This window comes from Bradysia coprophila, unplaced genomic scaffold, assembly GCF_014529535.1.
Source record: "Bradysia coprophila strain Holo2 unplaced genomic scaffold, BU_Bcop_v1 contig_476, whole genome shotgun sequence".
Classification (NCBI taxonomy): Eukaryota; Metazoa; Arthropoda; class Insecta; order Diptera; family Sciaridae; genus Bradysia; species Bradysia coprophila.
In genome coordinates, this window is record NW_023503727.1 from 1,488,042 (window position 1) to 1,504,778 (window position 16,737).

General features: G+C 36.8%; 1 protein-coding gene across 7 annotated transcripts in view; it reads left to right on the top strand.

Moving 5' to 3' along the window:
- The window catches only part of LOC119082548 (protein sickie), a 239,638-nt gene that overhangs the window by 181,866 nt on the left and 41,035 nt on the right, over positions 1 to 16,737 (top strand). For 6 of the 7 annotated variants that reach the window (XM_037192062.1, XM_037192059.1, XM_037192061.1 and 3 more), the window contains 6 exons: positions 2,036 to 2,192; positions 2,257 to 2,690; positions 2,764 to 3,012; positions 3,304 to 3,330; positions 8,025 to 8,245; positions 8,314 to 8,465. In XM_037192062.1, coding sequence (XP_037047957.1) covers positions 2,036 to 2,192; positions 2,257 to 2,690; positions 2,764 to 3,012; positions 3,304 to 3,330; positions 8,025 to 8,245; positions 8,314 to 8,465 — 1,240 coding nt within the window. The remainder of the gene's footprint in view (positions 1 to 2,035; positions 2,193 to 2,256; positions 2,691 to 2,763; positions 3,013 to 3,303; positions 3,331 to 8,024; positions 8,246 to 8,313; positions 8,466 to 16,737) is intronic. The other variant, XM_037192060.1, reaches the window with a different exon arrangement.

Sequence of the window (16,737 nt, forward strand, 5' to 3'; positions counted from 1 at the left end):
GTATATCGAAGGTGGTGTTTGTTTGCTAAAAATTCAGGCGAGAAAACACAGCTTCTAAATTTCTTCCAGTAATCATGTCCGGAGCGATAGCGGAGGACTTGACGCAGTCTAACTTCCAAAAAAAGAACGAAGAAATTTTTTTGAGACGCGGCAACTATATATATGCGAGAATTTAAGTTTCTTTCCTTTGGCCTGTATCACCACAAATCCTATTCTATCTTATTCGCGCTTCAAATACGAGCAAAACGAGCTATCACTCGACTATGTAACTTTAAAATTGCCGGAGATACATCGTTTTGAAGTTGGTCATTTTGATAGAAAATGCACCAAATTGACGTTTTCCAGACAATCAAAATCAAAATCTTTCAACTTACTCTGTATGTTTCTATCTATCTGTCTATCTATCTGTCTATCTATCGACGGTCGATCTCGGAAACTAGTCAGCCAATCTCCATGAAATTTTGCAGAAACCTCAGGGTGGGCATAAAAATGAAAATGTGATACGCCATTACCCCAGGAAAAACCAGAATTTTGTTTTATTGGCCTCGAAGTGGTTTCTGAGTGTGGTTTTCGAGGGTCGGGAACGCGTTTTCGGCTGTAGCTTAGCTGTATTGAAACCTACAGAGGCGTGGGTCGCATCAAATGAAAGGTATTCGTAACACAATTCGAACAAAAAAATAATTAAAAAAAATCGGGGCAGATTCGTTTGAGCTAGAGTGATTAGAGTGACCAAATTTTGAGCTACTCGAGCGTAGGATGAAAGGACTAATATTTTTTTGGGTTATGAGAGATAGAGAATTACTTTCTTCGGCAAAGTCTCAGAGTTTTACGAGTAGAAAAGAAGGGCATTTGTGAAAAATGTCGAAAGTTGGAAATGGGTGGGTCAATTGGAGTTTTAGAGATATTTCTTGAATGGTGGCAGATTTTCGTCAAATTTCGAATTTCGTCAAATTTTCGATTTTCGTCAAATTTTCGATTTTCGTCAAATTTTGTCAAATTTTCGATTTTCGTCAAATTTCGTCAAATTTTCGAATTTCGTCAAATTTTCGAATTTCGTCAAATTTTCGAATTTCGTCAAATTTTCGAATTTCGACAAATTTTCGAATTTCGCCAAATTTCCGAATTTCTGTTATAAACTGTTATAAAAAGCAGTGTTGACTACACTTCTAAAACGACTGATATCCCAACAAAAATCTCTTCGAGAAAAGTGTGACGCAGTCTTTGAAATACAATTTCTAAAATGAATGATATCGCTAGAGTTGACGCTTTCAGCTTCGTTACGCAAAAATTAAATTTTACACCCAATTTTAGTTGAAACAAGCTGGCTTAGGTTTTCTCATCATCTGCCAAATAATTTTTACCAAAAAAAATTTGAATGGAAACAACCAAAATTTTACCAAAAGAATCTGCGTCGCAGAGTGGCAAATGTTCAGGAACAGACCAACAAAAAATTTATCTTTTCTCTCTTGGCTTAGTGAGTAAAATACATTTGGAAATTTGTATATTGCCTTCGCATACTTCTTTGGCTCGATCTGCACACTTGGTAAAGTAAAGAGTTCCAAAGAACGACTACCTATGTCGATGTGCGGGGTTCGTATTCTGTCTTCTAGTTTACGACAAGGAAGGATACACTCACCTTGACGTAATTTTTAGCCACCAATGAGTGCTTACTTCACTTAGAATATTATCTCCCTTCAATCATCCCAAATTTCGATGAATTTTTATTTTTCTATTCCATTTACAAACCACTTTATGATATGGTTTTGCGGCAATGACATAACGATTGACAATAACAGCTTCGTTATTGCTATATTTGCTAAACGGCATTTGCATATTTTTGCAATGAAATTACGTCTACAGGAAACAGAAACCATTATCATTCAAACGCATAAATTTAGCTAGCTGTTGTATAAATCAAATTAAACATTATGCTCACTATCTCTGGCATTGTCCTACCCAAATAAATTTAATTAAACAATTTGCAAAACAATAACCGTATATCGGAATATCATTTAAACGTTTCTCCGTTTTGCAGATGCCGTAGTAGTCGTGGTGAGAACTTAGATTGCATGGGTACGGTAACCAGTCCACACACGATGGAATTGAATGGTTGCAATCGTACACAACAACGTAACAGTAACCGTGAGAATTGGGGCAAAATACCGGAACAGCAAAATGGTCACAATCATCAGGTGAGTTGATTTTCGATACCAACTTGGTTCGTCTTCTCTAAAAACGATTGTCTCTGTGTTTTAGTCACCATCCAGTCCGACGTCAAGTCGCAAAGATAAAGGCTCGCCAAGCCATTCAAGACGCAGTACCTCGTCTTCGAAAAGTGGTCAAAGCCGCACCAAGGGTGTGCCACAAAGTTTCGGTTATGTGAAACGAACAAATGGATCGGCAGCAGGCACTATTACAGCTACAGATGCTCAACAAGCAATGATGATGAATGGTGGCCGAACGGCACATGTATCTGCTGTACCCCGATCGAACAAAGTCAAAGTATCTGGAGGCACTCAGACCTGTACAGCCGATCTGCAATCGAAAATTCCGCCAAATACTCAACACCGAAGTTTCTCATTGACCGGACCAGGTGCCGCACAACTGAGCCAATCGATCCGGGAACGATTGTCAACCGGTTCGCATAGTTTACCGAAACAAGCCTCTGATTTACATGTCTTCCAACATAGGTGAGTGTTTCAGGGGTCATGTCCCATCGATCGGTGATCTGAATTTCACCTTTTGAAATTTTACCTTTTGTAGAATATCGAACAGAGGATCCGTCAAACTAACCGATGGCAGTTTATCGGACACACAAGCTTATGCAGAAGTGAAGACTGACTACAGCAGCTATGCGATGTGGTTGAAACACAGTAACACGGCTTCTAGTCGCTTGTCCGAGGGGGATTCATTGGAGAGCTTAGGAATCGGATCGCCGCGTGGACATAAGATGATGCACAGGGAATCACCTTATTCGAATAGTCCACGCCTTAACCGAAGCAACAGCATAAGGTATATTGCAGTGACGTCATACTTCACTTACTAGTTAGTCGGATAGTTGAGATTACAGAGAAACTTTGAGCCTGTTGCTCTTAGCAATTTGTCTCCGCTAATTTGCCCCTATTTGAATCGTTTAAATATTTTACAGTGAACGACATCTCAAATGTCTCACTGTCATTTTTTTCAGAGAATGTCATTGTGAATTTGCAATGACACAATAAAATTCTCAGAAAAATTTGACAGTGAGACATTTGAGATGTCGTTCACTGTACATTAATTTCTTTTATCTTTCTGAAACAAAAGCTATCTGAAAGAAAGGACGTATCCCAGGTACCTAGTGTGCGATAATGTTAAAACGATGAACGTCTGCTTTATTAGGACTTGTGCTTTTATGCTTTACAATTGACACACACTCTCACAATCAGATTTTTTTTTTCGTTGATCCATGTTGTCACTGCTGAATAGCCTAATAAAAACAAGGACAACGTTGACTAAGCGATGAATTTTCGGGGCCAAATGAAATTTACATGGAAAAGACCCTCGGTCTTGAAGGTTCATCCATGCTATGCAGATGATAACCATCCTACAGTTGCAGAATATGTATCAAAAAAATGTTTTTTTGCATCCGTTCCCAACATGTTCAATTTTAGCGGATGAATATTTCTGGAAGGGATGCCATAACGTTACATATTCCGTAGCTTTTGGACGTTATCACCCGTACTATAGCCGTAAAGCATAAAAAAATTAGCGCAAAAGATCAGCATGATTCTGTGAAAGAATATCATACGTTTACTCTCACAAAATCTTGCATCTCTTTTGCACTAAGTTTTTTATGCTTTGTAGAGTAGACAGCGTCACGGTGGGGCTGAACGAACTTTAAATAAACATGTCGACTTCCATCTCGGTTCTTTTCATAGCTGAGTTAGGGGAGGCGTGTACTATCCAACGGCACATGTTGCAGGCGCAACCGCTGAGCCGTTTCTGAGAACTAGGAATATCGTCGCCTGGCTCCGCGGAAGTTGATGGACCAGTGTTTGAAACTGAAATCGGTAGTGGGACAAATTCTAAGAACAACCATGTAAAAATTATTGCTCTCGGTCATTTGGTCGCAGAGCAATAGAAGCGGAAAGTCGAAAATTCCACCTCTTCAAGGGGTGATGCCTCCTCGCCGAAGTTCTCGATCCAGCACTTTAATAGCGTTTCTAGACAAAGTTAATGTGCTCTTTAGAATGGCAATAAAAGTTTTTTGAAAGTGGTCTCTTTTGGTACATTTTCAGAAAAGTCACTTTTTTCCTACCCTCGGTGAACTTTGGCTGCTTCCATACCTCGCCGGTTGGAATATTTCAACACGCCATACCTTGTAGCAGTTAGCCTGAAGTCTAAGCTTTCCAATGATACCAAATATGCCATGTATGGTTCTCAGCAAGAACTATTTATGGTAAAAATTTTGCGTCGAGGTCGGGCTACTACCAAATTTAGGGTCATTGAAGACGAAATTTCTATTCTTATGTTTGTTATGGCAAAATAAGAACATAATATACGACGGATAACTCACGTAAGTCGATGAGACATAACTCAAAGACATTATTTTTGTAATATTTGTAAATTTCGTTTTCAATGACCCTAAATTTGCTAGTAGCCCGACCTCGACGCAAAATCTTTATCATAAATAGTTCTTGCTGAGAACCATACATGGCATATTTGGTATAATTGGAAAGCTTAGACTTCAGGCTAACTGTTACAAGGTATGTCGTGTGGAAATATTCTAACCGGCAAGGTATGGGAGTAGCCAAAGTTCACCGGGGGTTGCAAAAAAGTGACTTTTCTGAAAATGTACCAAAAGAGACCACTTTCAAAAAACTTTTATTGCCATTCTAAAGAGCACATTAACTTTGTCTAGAAACGCTATTAAAGTGCTGGATCGAGAACTTCGGCGAGGAGGCATCACCCCTTGAAGAGGAGGAATTTTCGACTTTACGCTTCTATTGCTCTGCGACCAAATGACCGAGAGCAATAATTTTTACATGGTTGTTCTTAGAATTTGTCCCTCTACCGATTTCAGTTTCAAACACTGGTCCATCAACTTCCGCGGAGCCAGGCGACGATATTCCTAGTTCTCAGAAACGGCTCAGCGGTTGCGCCTGCAACATGTGCCGTTGGATAGTACACGCCTCCCCTAACTCAGCTATGAAAAGAACCGAGATGGAAGTCGACATGTTTATTTAAAGTTCGCTCAGCCCTAGGGATGGGAGACCTTTTATATTATCGATAATATCAATCAAAACAATTTATCGATAATTGATATATCATATCGTTATCGATAATTTGATAATTATCGATAATTATCGAATTATCGATAATTTGATAATTATCGAATTATCAATAATTATCAATGTATCGATAATTATCAAAATATCGATATTTCGATAATTATCAAATTTTGATATTTCTGAAAATAATTGATACTCATAAAGTTATGTTACTGTGAAGAAATTGAAAACTGTTCTCAGCAACTTTTCGAGATCTCTTTCCAATTTATCATCATCCTAATGGAAAGATGGAAGAGTTACAGCTGAAAACTGCATGCATTTGTATTGATTTATCTAAATATTCATATTAGAGTAGCTATCAAAATATCGATTTTTCGATAATTATCAAATTTTGATATTTCTGAAAATAATTGATACTCATAAAGTTATGTTACTGTGAAGAAATTGAAAACTGTTCTCAGCAACTTTTCGAGATCTCTTTCCAATTTATCATCATCCTAATGGAAAGATGGAAGAGTTACAGCTGAAAACTGCATGCATTTGTATTGATTTATCTAAATATTCATATTAGAGTAGCTATCAAAATATCGATTTTTCGATAATTATCAAAATATCGATATTTTGATAATTATCGAGATATCGATATTTTGATAATTATCGAAATATCAATTATTATCGATTATCGATATTATTTTTGATAATTTTCGATAAAAAAATTTATCGATAATCGATTATCGATAATCGATAATTATCGATTATCAATATCAATATCGCCCATCCCTACTCAGCCCCACCGTGGCGTGTGACTGTGACTATTGGAGGCTATTCAGTTGTAACTATGAATTGCATATTATTTTAGAGCGCACACACATTAAATGTTGTCTGAGGACGCAATTTTATTTATGAAAGATTTCACATTCTTTTCGTTGAAAACGTTTTTAGTTGCACATCCAAGGAAGGATTTTCTGGATTTTGGAAGAAAAGAATTCTAAATTTTTTCCACTTTTTAAAAGAGAACACTTGTTTTAGCATAAAAAAAGTTCATTTCTATTGGATCCTCCACATTTGGAAGTGATGATCGATAACCATTAGATCTGCTACTTCTTTTGTTCACCTAGTATTTCATACAGAAGATCTATAACTGCAATATTTTGAGCATATATGCGCTCTTCTATAAAAGGCACGCTAGCCAGAGCTGATCGATTATTTAAGTATTGTTGTCGATAACAGATGTAATGGCTTATCGCACCACAATTTTGCACAATTTCTACGACGTGTCATTGGGCGTGTCTCTAAAGTGCACCGATTATTTCATTGAATTCACTGAAGTTGAATTACAATTATTAAACCAAGGGCAACAGCAACAGCTGATTCTGCATAAACCTTTGGTTTACAAGCTGTACCTTCAAGATCCTACTGCTTATCGAAGGACCGTTTTCCCTATTCTGTTGATGTCACGATTACTCTGACATCTTCAAAGGAATTGGACTTCTCGAAAAGCGAATAATGAATTTGACCAATTTATTTTTCATATAACCGTTTCATCGAAATATACTATAGGAGTTGAGGTACTTGACCCACCCCAATGGTGGACACCCACGATCTATTAAGGAAAACACAAAATGTAAAAAAAAAAATCAAAATGTTTGACTTATGTCACGATTGGCTTCGGTGCTAGAGATAGCATTGGTGATGATCCATATTATCGAATTACAATTTTATTAAATCTTCGCTTTCATTCAAAAAAGTTTTTAGTTTGAAATTTTCCAATTTTTATCTCTCGAACAATGCTCCCGCCGTCGGATCTCTTTACACTTTCCACATCTTACTCTTCCCTCGAACGCAGGGACTATTTTTGGGAAAACATTTCCCCATATTTTTCCGAATAATCCCTGCTTGAGCACGTCAGTATTTGCGAGCCAACACATACTGAAACACTACTATTATTGCTGATTACTTGTTACCCGACTAAGGGATCATTCAATTATTGCGTACGTAGGTCGATCTGAAAATCGTCTTCTTTATCGTGCGGACTATGTGAGGGGTCAGTATATTAAATATTGAAACTAAAGTGGCTACGACATTTCGATTGAGTATCCTCTTGACTGAGGTGTTTGTATCAATGCCAATTTGTATCCGTTGACGAGTGGACACTTGAGTGCATATGCTCTAGTCTTGTGAAAATATAAATATTGTGCAAAAGTTGAAAGCCCAATTGCAATTCGCGGATTTAACAATTTGCTAAATGTCCACCGTAATTATACAGCTGGACAATGACGAAAAATGTTCTCATGAAAAATAACTGGGATGAAATGCACTCAATGTATCTTGCACAAAGTAACATTTCTGGGCATTACATTTATGCATTCACCGTGTGGCATTACGTTGATAATGCAAATTTATTTTAGATCAACCAGACTCCGAAAGCCAATGAAGTATTGAAAACTGTTCCGTGCATTTGTTCCACTTCGTCTACTTCAATTAAGTGCAGTTAATTTTCTCATTGTCTGAATTTTCAGTTTATGATTTTGAGATTATAATCTTTCGAGTCATGCAGCAACGATGTAAATTCTGTAAATTTGTATTTTAATGCACCCATTGCGACAGTAAAATAATGACTTGCGATTTATGCTAGCAATTTTGCTGCTTTTCTTCATTTCGTTCTTATTTTTCCGCTTCTGCTTACTGTTAATTCAAAGAAAAATTTGAAAAAACTGAGTCATTTAATGAACCGAGCAACATTTTCGTGTATAGATCAACAAAATCGGAGAAAATGTATCCATCGATGCTATCACGCGGTCCTGATGTGGATATCGAACCGTATTACTGTTTACCCGTTGGAACAGTACCATCGACGAATCCAGTCGCTTGGAGTCAACCGACATCACCTACTCCACCGAATCGCGGTTTCGGTGGTCCACTATCGCCCACTCATGCTGGACATCGACTAACATATCCTAAGAAAAACGATGACGGTGAGTGAACGGAACGTTTCCACGCTTCTTGGGCATACTAATTTTGTTGTTTTAAAATCAATTTACAGCTCACGGAAGTGCGGCATCACTACTTTCGGGTGGTTCATCTTTATACGGTTCGGCAGAGGAAAGACAACTACACGAAGTGAGACGATTAAAGCGAGAACTGGTTGATGCACGTGATCAAGTTATGAGCCTTTCCAGCCAGTTGTCAACCAATGTAAGTACTGCTCAGTCTATAATTTATGTGAACGAAACCGTACACGAGAAGGATCAGTTGTTAAACTTCGCCATTGATTTTGTCGGTTGCGTCTATGTATCGTTCTATAAATTTATGAATATTTTAAGAACTAAGTTTGTTTGTGATACAGAATGGCAAGTGTATGGGCTATATAATCGACAAATCTGTTCCTTCTTTTGTTTAAAGCATAAACCAATGTTTGATGTGAATTCTTTTACTTCGTTTGTTAAACTGCTGATTATGTTATATAAGAAAAATCTGAAGACACCCCACCGCTTTCGTACCAGCGTTGTCGTTAACAGATGAGTTAGCCTCCTCGTGCATACATTTCTTGTACTGTCTATTAGGGTCGATCGATTTAGGGTCGACCAAGATAATTTTAAAACCAATTTTTTTTTAATGTCCTATGCTTTGCCCAAGACGACTTTCTAGAACATTTTTGAGTTTCAGAAAGTGTCGGTACTCTGTAGGTACTCCTAATCAACAGATTGCGTGAATTTTTCCTTTTTTCTATTAATTTTTAAGTTAAGGTTAAAGGAATACATCAAAACAATAAAATAACAAAGATTCGATCAAAACCAAGTTTTCCGGAGTAAAAGAAGTTCATGGAAGTCGTTTTTTTGCAGACTTTTTCAACTTTGATATTATTAAATCAGGAGTAAATGTAGACGGATTTTTGAGAAATTCGGCTAATTTTCAAGGAAAATAAATAGTGATTCTATAACACAAAAGTTTTTCACTGTCAGTTACTTAATTTCGGTGGGACTGGCGCAAGTCTAGTACAATAAAATTTTGATTGAAAAAATGTTTGTCTAAAGCAATAAGCAAAAGATGACTACCACATCAAAATACCATGCAACGTCTAAATATATTGTGTTCACACATGAGTATGACCTTTCCCGTTGTTTGAGCAACTTGCTTCGATAACCATTTTTTCAACGATTGTAGTTGTATACTTCGCCTTCGGCTCGGATATCCAACCTCTACACTTATTGATTAGACAGTTGCCGAAACTTGTTCGTCGCGTAAAACCACACTTGGTTACCTCATGTAATGAATTACTTTCACAGCATCCAATTCGTACGCGCACAATGTCTCAACAAACTAAACCACGGTTCGTATTGGAAATGCCGCAAAGATTTTGTCGGAGCCTGTTTGCTTATTTTTCTTTCTTTAAATTTTCTTAAATAACACATCGGATCGGAATGGTAGATTTTGGCTATTGGTTGCACAATGTTCGAATAGCTAAAGTATTATATAGCGACTATTCGCCTAATGCGCGAATAACATTTCGAAAATTATTCTGAAAATGTTTGGTAATCACCAATAATAGGAACTGGTAGAAATCGAACTCAAACTCCGGAACAATAATTAGTTTTTCAATTGGACCAATATTTGCTACGTGACAGGAGTTTGGAAAACCATTTGCTCTCACTTGATCATATCATTTTTCTAAACTCCCATCCCGTAGCAAATATTGGTCCAGTTGAGAAACTAATTACTGTTTCGGAGTCCTGAGATCATGCGCTATACGGTAACACTTTGTTTGAGTAAAATCCACCGAGAAAAATCTAATAATTTTTCTCTTGATATTACTAACATTGTACTGTTTAGACCCGTACGAAGTACTGGGGTCTTATAGGTTTACGCATACGTTTGTAACACGTCGAATTGGACTCCCTGAGTAAGGGGAAACCTATTGTGGTTGTCCAGAGATGCCAAATCAGCAAGAAAAAAAATGTCCGTCTGTCCGTCCGTCTGTCCGTCTGTCTGTCTGCACGATAACTTGAGTAAAACGCATCCGATTTTGAAAATTCTTTTTTTTCCCGTTTGGTAATGTCAAAAGACAGGCTAAGTTCGAAGATGAGTGATTTTGGATCGACCCCTCCTGAGCTGGGGCCCAATAAGTGCTTTACGGTTTTTCGAAGATATCTCCGGACATTTAAACGTTAAACTTGTAAGTGATACGTCAAATAGAAGGTATTTACAATACCGATCGACAAAAAAAAAGTTTATGGAAATCGGATGACCGACTTGTGAGTTAGACCCCTTGGTGTGAAACAGGCACAGGGCGGCAAGCAGTTTTTGCTTGTAGGTCGGCCACATTTGAACATATTTCGTCTGTTTTCACTTTATTAGATAGGTATTGACCGTACCAATCAGGGAAAAAAACGTTCATGAAATTATGTTCTCCGGAGCGTGAGCTAGGTCTCTTGAAGTGAGCTCTTATCTGGCTACTCGGCCGTACAGTGAGTATTTTGTCAATATCTCGAGTAAATTTTGACCGAATTTCATGATTTTTTTTTTGTTTGAAAGGTATTAACGAATGTAAAGCGTCGGTACTATTTTCGGTTTCCTAACAAAATGGCTGCCAGCGGCCATATTGGATTTTAATAAAAGTGATATAAAGTGGGAAAAATGATGCTTAGAGAGTTTCTGTTAACATGGAAATAATAATGTGTTAAGTGTGAGGGGTTTCAGGGATTCCATATATGGACATCTATATATACCTATATAAAGCTATATTGAGCTATATACAGGCATATAGAGCTATATAATAGCATATTCCTCTGTGAAATGTTTATTTACAGTGAAATATAGGTAAATATAGCGGTAGATAGCTGTTTAAATAGGAATTTATGAAATTTGACTTCGTACGGGGCTGTCTATATTGCCTCCGGCAATTTAATTGTATATGATAACAAGGCAAAGAGTGGATAATGTAAGTGATTTAAAAGGAAGAATAGTTTTTCAGCAGAGAAGAAAATGAAGTAAGAGAAATGAAGAGTTTCACATTAAAGGCTTTTGATACGAATAGGTGTTTCGTACGGGTCGGCGTTAGCTATGTTTTTACGACCTATATTCGCGACATAGCGAAGCGTATAAAAATTACTCCCGTAGAACCGTTCCAGACGCTGTTCCGGCAATTGGGCCCTCAGAAAGAAGGACAAAATTAGCTTTTTACACCAATTTTTTTCTAAGACTTCTGTAGGCTTGCAGCACAAAAGTGCTGGGTTCATTTATATGTGGAACGATAGTGAGGCCAGCTACAACACCCCATACTCAGTTCCGCGGAACATCGAAGCTGCAGGGAAGGCGGACTCTCCGAACATTCACAATATTTTTAGTAATAACTCTCGTGGATCAACTAGCACCAAGCGGTGCGTATACTCTACCTGTAGGTCTTTCCAAGGCCGACATTCGAACAACATCACAACAATTTAAAATAATTCTTTCTTGCGTTATTGCCGAAAAACTGTTTTCGGTACACTCTGATATGTGCTCACTTTTGAACACTTTTCACAGAAAACAATTTTTTTTGAAAAGGTGAAAGATGCGTGTTTCCTAGAATTGAAAGACGAATCCAACGAGCAATCACTCATTAAAATCGGAGACCGCTTATGTTCCCCAATCGCCTGAAGTCTTGGCGATATCACTCTTACACTTGACGTAAAATGAAAAAAAAAATCATTTCGACTCTGAATTGTATCAACAATCCTATTTAATTAGAAGCAAAGAGACACAGCCACTTAAATCAATACATTTCTATGATTCCTAATTCAATGCCGAAAAATATCATATTATGGAAAGAAACAACACCGACGCGACGACGCCTATGGCATCACACAAAAAACTAATAAATTCGTAACAGTAGAAACCCATCATTTCACTAACGGTTATTTCCTTTACGCATCATCAGCAATTGTGGAAAACCAAAAAGATCTTTGTGCTATTTTGCAAGGAAAATTTGTTTTAAACCGACAGAGAATGCGATAATTAATGAAAATGTGTAAGTAAGAGCAAACTTACCATCTAGCCATGACGACTCTGTCGTCCACATTCACATAAATTGATGAAAATTCGATAAAATTAAGCTCACCAGAATTTCGTTGTTATTTACACAGTTCAAATTTGGTTGAATCTCCTCTTTTCGTACAAAGAATCGACTGGCTCCTATTGTAAAGTCAAACGGTGTCAAAAGTGTTTTACCATTCGGTTATTGATCTTGCACATAAAATTGATACTTTCCCTTGTATAGCTTCTTCAATGTACAGCACAATGGTGTTTTGAATTTCAATCGAACGGATTCAGTACAAAACATCAATTTCATTCAACATTATTTGTGTATTCAGTATTCACCATTGCATCGACTTGTCTATATTTTACCATCGTACGTTTTTCATCCAACTTTTTTTTTTTCTTCTCTTATTATTGTCCAGTCGCACGCTACACACTCGACTGATTCAGTTCGTAGCAAAAGCGTTCCTAAAAATTGCTTACAGTTCGAAACGTAACGACATAATTTATTGAATTCTCAATGCTATTTTCTTGTTCGCAAATGTAAATTATTTCCAGCAAAAATATTCCGCTAGGATATGTTACCAATTACCAGATACAAGAATACAAAATTCTATATTCCATCACTGTCTTGTGTATATCATTGTATTGTGTGATGCTATAGGCTAGATGCTAAACATTTGTGTATTATGAAACGGTTTGGCAACGTAAATCTCGACTGTTGGCCACTTATTATTCATTTTCGATGTTCATAAATATTTTCCATGTTTATCTTCCTCATACGTCTGTGTAACTCTTCACAATTGTCGTCCTTGCTCATTCAATTCCCATTTTGACTTATAATGCCGTAGACTTGACGTCCCCCTGTGTGTAAATGCTACTCAAAACAAAAAATCATAATAATCCCTTGACATAGATAAAAATGAATTGGAAATAAAACGGAACGAAACAGAAATCTGTTTTTTTTTATATTTTTTGCTGGCGCCAGCAACTCTTTTTTTTCGGCAGAGGAGGGTGTTTTCAGATATGGAAGAGAAAAAACTATGCAGAAAAACCGAAATATGAAATCATAAATCGCTGGGAAGCTCTGCTCTAAAGGTATTGAACTTTTGCCAAATTACTTTACGATGGAAACAATGCCGTGTACGAAATGGTAAAAGTTTTTGCCGTTACTATTATGCAGAAAAAATGGTAGTAATTCAACTTGGCAGCAATATCAGGAATATTGGATTGACATCTGTATTAGCGATAGTGGTTTTGCTCGGCATTTAGAAAAATGATTGTTATGCTGTAACAATAGCAATATGCGATGTAAAACATTATTAACAAAAAAACTACATTTCGTGACGTCATTGTTCTTATACCTATTTTGCACGTGCATATCTAGCGAATCATAAGTGAAATGAAAACAAATTCCAATACGAAACAAAAGTCGTGCAAATCGTGCTTTAGACTTTCACAGCAGTCCCCCCACAAGGTTTCAATAATAACACACAAAATCATTATAATCTCTTACTTCCTATGTTCAAAGTGTTTCTTGTGGTATTTGATACAAAATCTTTCATCTCATCAGTTTTATCATACAATTCGCTATATAGTCGGGCACTACTTCGATGTCACTGCTTTTTTGTCTTCATTGTCGAGAACAGATGACCAAAGTTAAGTTGTAATTCTTGCTTGTTTTACAATTTTCAAATTTTTAGCCCCGTACGAAGTACAAAGGGGCTTATAGGATTACGATGCCGTGTGTAATTGATGGAATTCGAAGCAGACGGTAAGGGCAAAGTGTTCACCTATGTTCATAGATGAGGCGAATCCGCAATAAAAATTTTGTCTGTCCGTCTGTCCGTCACGTCGATATCTTGAGTAAATCAAATCCAATTTCAAAAAAATTTTTCCCTGAAAGATAGTCAAAATAGTGAGGCTAAGTTCGAAGATGGGCATATTTAGGTCGGCCCTTCGTGAGTTAGGGCCGCCTAAGTGCTTTAAGGTCTTTTGGTGATATTTGGCAAAATAAACGATGGAAATGTAAATGACACGGCAAATGATAGGTATTGTCAATACCAATCCAGGAAAAAAAAGTTTTTTAAAATCGGGTGAGTGGACCGTGAGTTAGGGCCTTAGAAGTGAAAAGCTACTAGGGCCCTATGTGTATTTTACATAGAATTCGAGTAAATTTCATCCGTTTTTCGTAATTTTTGTGTCATTTGGAAGTTAATCGAACGCCGAATAGAAAGTTGTTGAAAAAAAATTAAATTTGGGTCCTTGGACTAAGGCCAATACTAGGGCCCTATGTGTATTTTACATAGAATTCGAGTAAATTTCATCCGTTTTTCGTAATTTTTGTGTCATTTGGAAGGTAATCAAAGGCCGAATAGAATGTTGTTGAAAAAAAATTAAATTTGGGTCCTTGGCCTAAGGCCGCTACTAGGGCCCTATGTGTATTTTACATAGAATTCGAGTAAATTTCATCCGTTTTTCGTAATTTTTGTGTCATTTGGAAGGTAATCAAAGGCCGAATAGAATGTAGTTGAAAAAAATTAAATTTGGGTCCTTGGACTAAGGCCGCTACTAGGGCCCTATGCGTATTTTACATATAACTCGAGCAAATTTCATCCGTTTTTCGTAATTTTTGTTTCATTTGGAAGGTAATCAAAGGCCGAATAGAATGTAGTTGAAAAAAAAAAAAATTGGGTCCTCGGACTGAGGCCGATACTAGGCCCTTCAAAAAAATAAAATTTTAGGGCGATTTGAAATTTTTGTTTCATTTGAAAGGAACGTCGTACCGGGCTTCGTAATTGCGCTATGCGCAATTTGTAAGATGTACATATTACATAATAATTTTACTTTAACTACATTAACGGTCAAAGTAGGGTGACAGACGCACTAGGGTCACGTACGCAATAGATATACGGGTTTGTACGGGGCTCAGTCGCAGCAAACGCTCCGACTGTTCTGATGGCTCGTTTCAATGGGCCATATCAGTCAATCATTTCCTACCAGCATTTCAGTACAAATTGTATCTAAATGACATCTTAAGAAAACAACATTAGGCTTAGACTACATCGTATAGAGTCTTGATTAGCACTTCCCATTATATCAATTAGGATGAGTTTAACATACATTACATAATGCAACGAAATTTCACTTAAATGATTTAGATCCGTTCGCTGGCCGCATCTTAATTCGTCAATGCGATCCGAAACTTGTTTTCCTTTTAACGTTGCGCCACTATAAATAAAATTTCCTAACGTCTGGCGATGTCAATTGTCCAGCGATTAAATTAGAATGGTTTGTTTCGTGCAGCCACACACAAAATAATTCCTAATTGAAGCCGAATTAAAACAGAATCTTGAACGAGAACATGAAACCAAAAATGTGCTGCTCTTATATGCATGCAATAAAATGATTCTTAATTAATGATTCATAACCTCAAGTACTTCGAAAATAGCACCGGTTTTAATTCGACATCACGTGCCGCGTTCAATATCGCATTCATTTTCATAATGAAAAAAATTCCGATGTTCTTTTCAAACGGTAAGGTATCCCACAAATTCGTATCTGATAAGCATACATTTCGAAATAAATCTTCTTATTATAAGTTGATGTAAGTGCATTGAACCACTTCCAGCCTTTCTTTGTGGTTTTATTAAAATATTCCGTTGATTGGATTGATTGGCAATATTTAAAGTCGCTTAATATTCCATGGAAAATGAAATTGATTTTAAATTTTCATATTTTATGGTTTCCAGTTGTGATTTTCTTCACGAATACGCTCGGTTGTCATAATTCTAATCATCGCTGTATTTATGTAACGATGTTTCAGAGCTGAGATATATTTCCAGCCGTTATACTTATGTCCAGATTATGACTAAGCCAGTTCACGTGAATCATGTCTTATTATTGGAAGTGCTGTCTGTTTTATGCTATTTATGATTTAATTCTATTCTCGGTGTTACATGTTCGTGTAGCGAAATAAAACCGCATTTGGAAAAACAGAATTAGAATTTTTTTTTTAGATGCATTCAGCGTGTGATTCAAGTTGTACTGTTGGTAGAATGTGAAACGAAATCAATTATAAAATGTGAAAATAGGACAAGGATCCAGGAAAAATGTTTTCCGTTCATCTTCACATACATTATTGCACTTCACGTTATGTCGTGAAGATGAGTAATGACTTATAGGTAATCGCTGTGATGTTACGCTATTTAAGTGCAAAACAGAAAAATTGTGAAGATGAATGCATTGAAACTGTTGTAAGACTACATAGTGCAGTATTCTTAGACGATCTGAGAATTAATTCATTGAGACAGAAGAAACCGTCAAATGAATGAAAACATCTCATAAACTGATGAATGGCAAGCATATCGTCATTGTAACGATTAAAACAATTATTAGAGATCGATGAGCGTGAAGACAAAATATTTTGTTCGCTCCGTATCGCTCAATATCT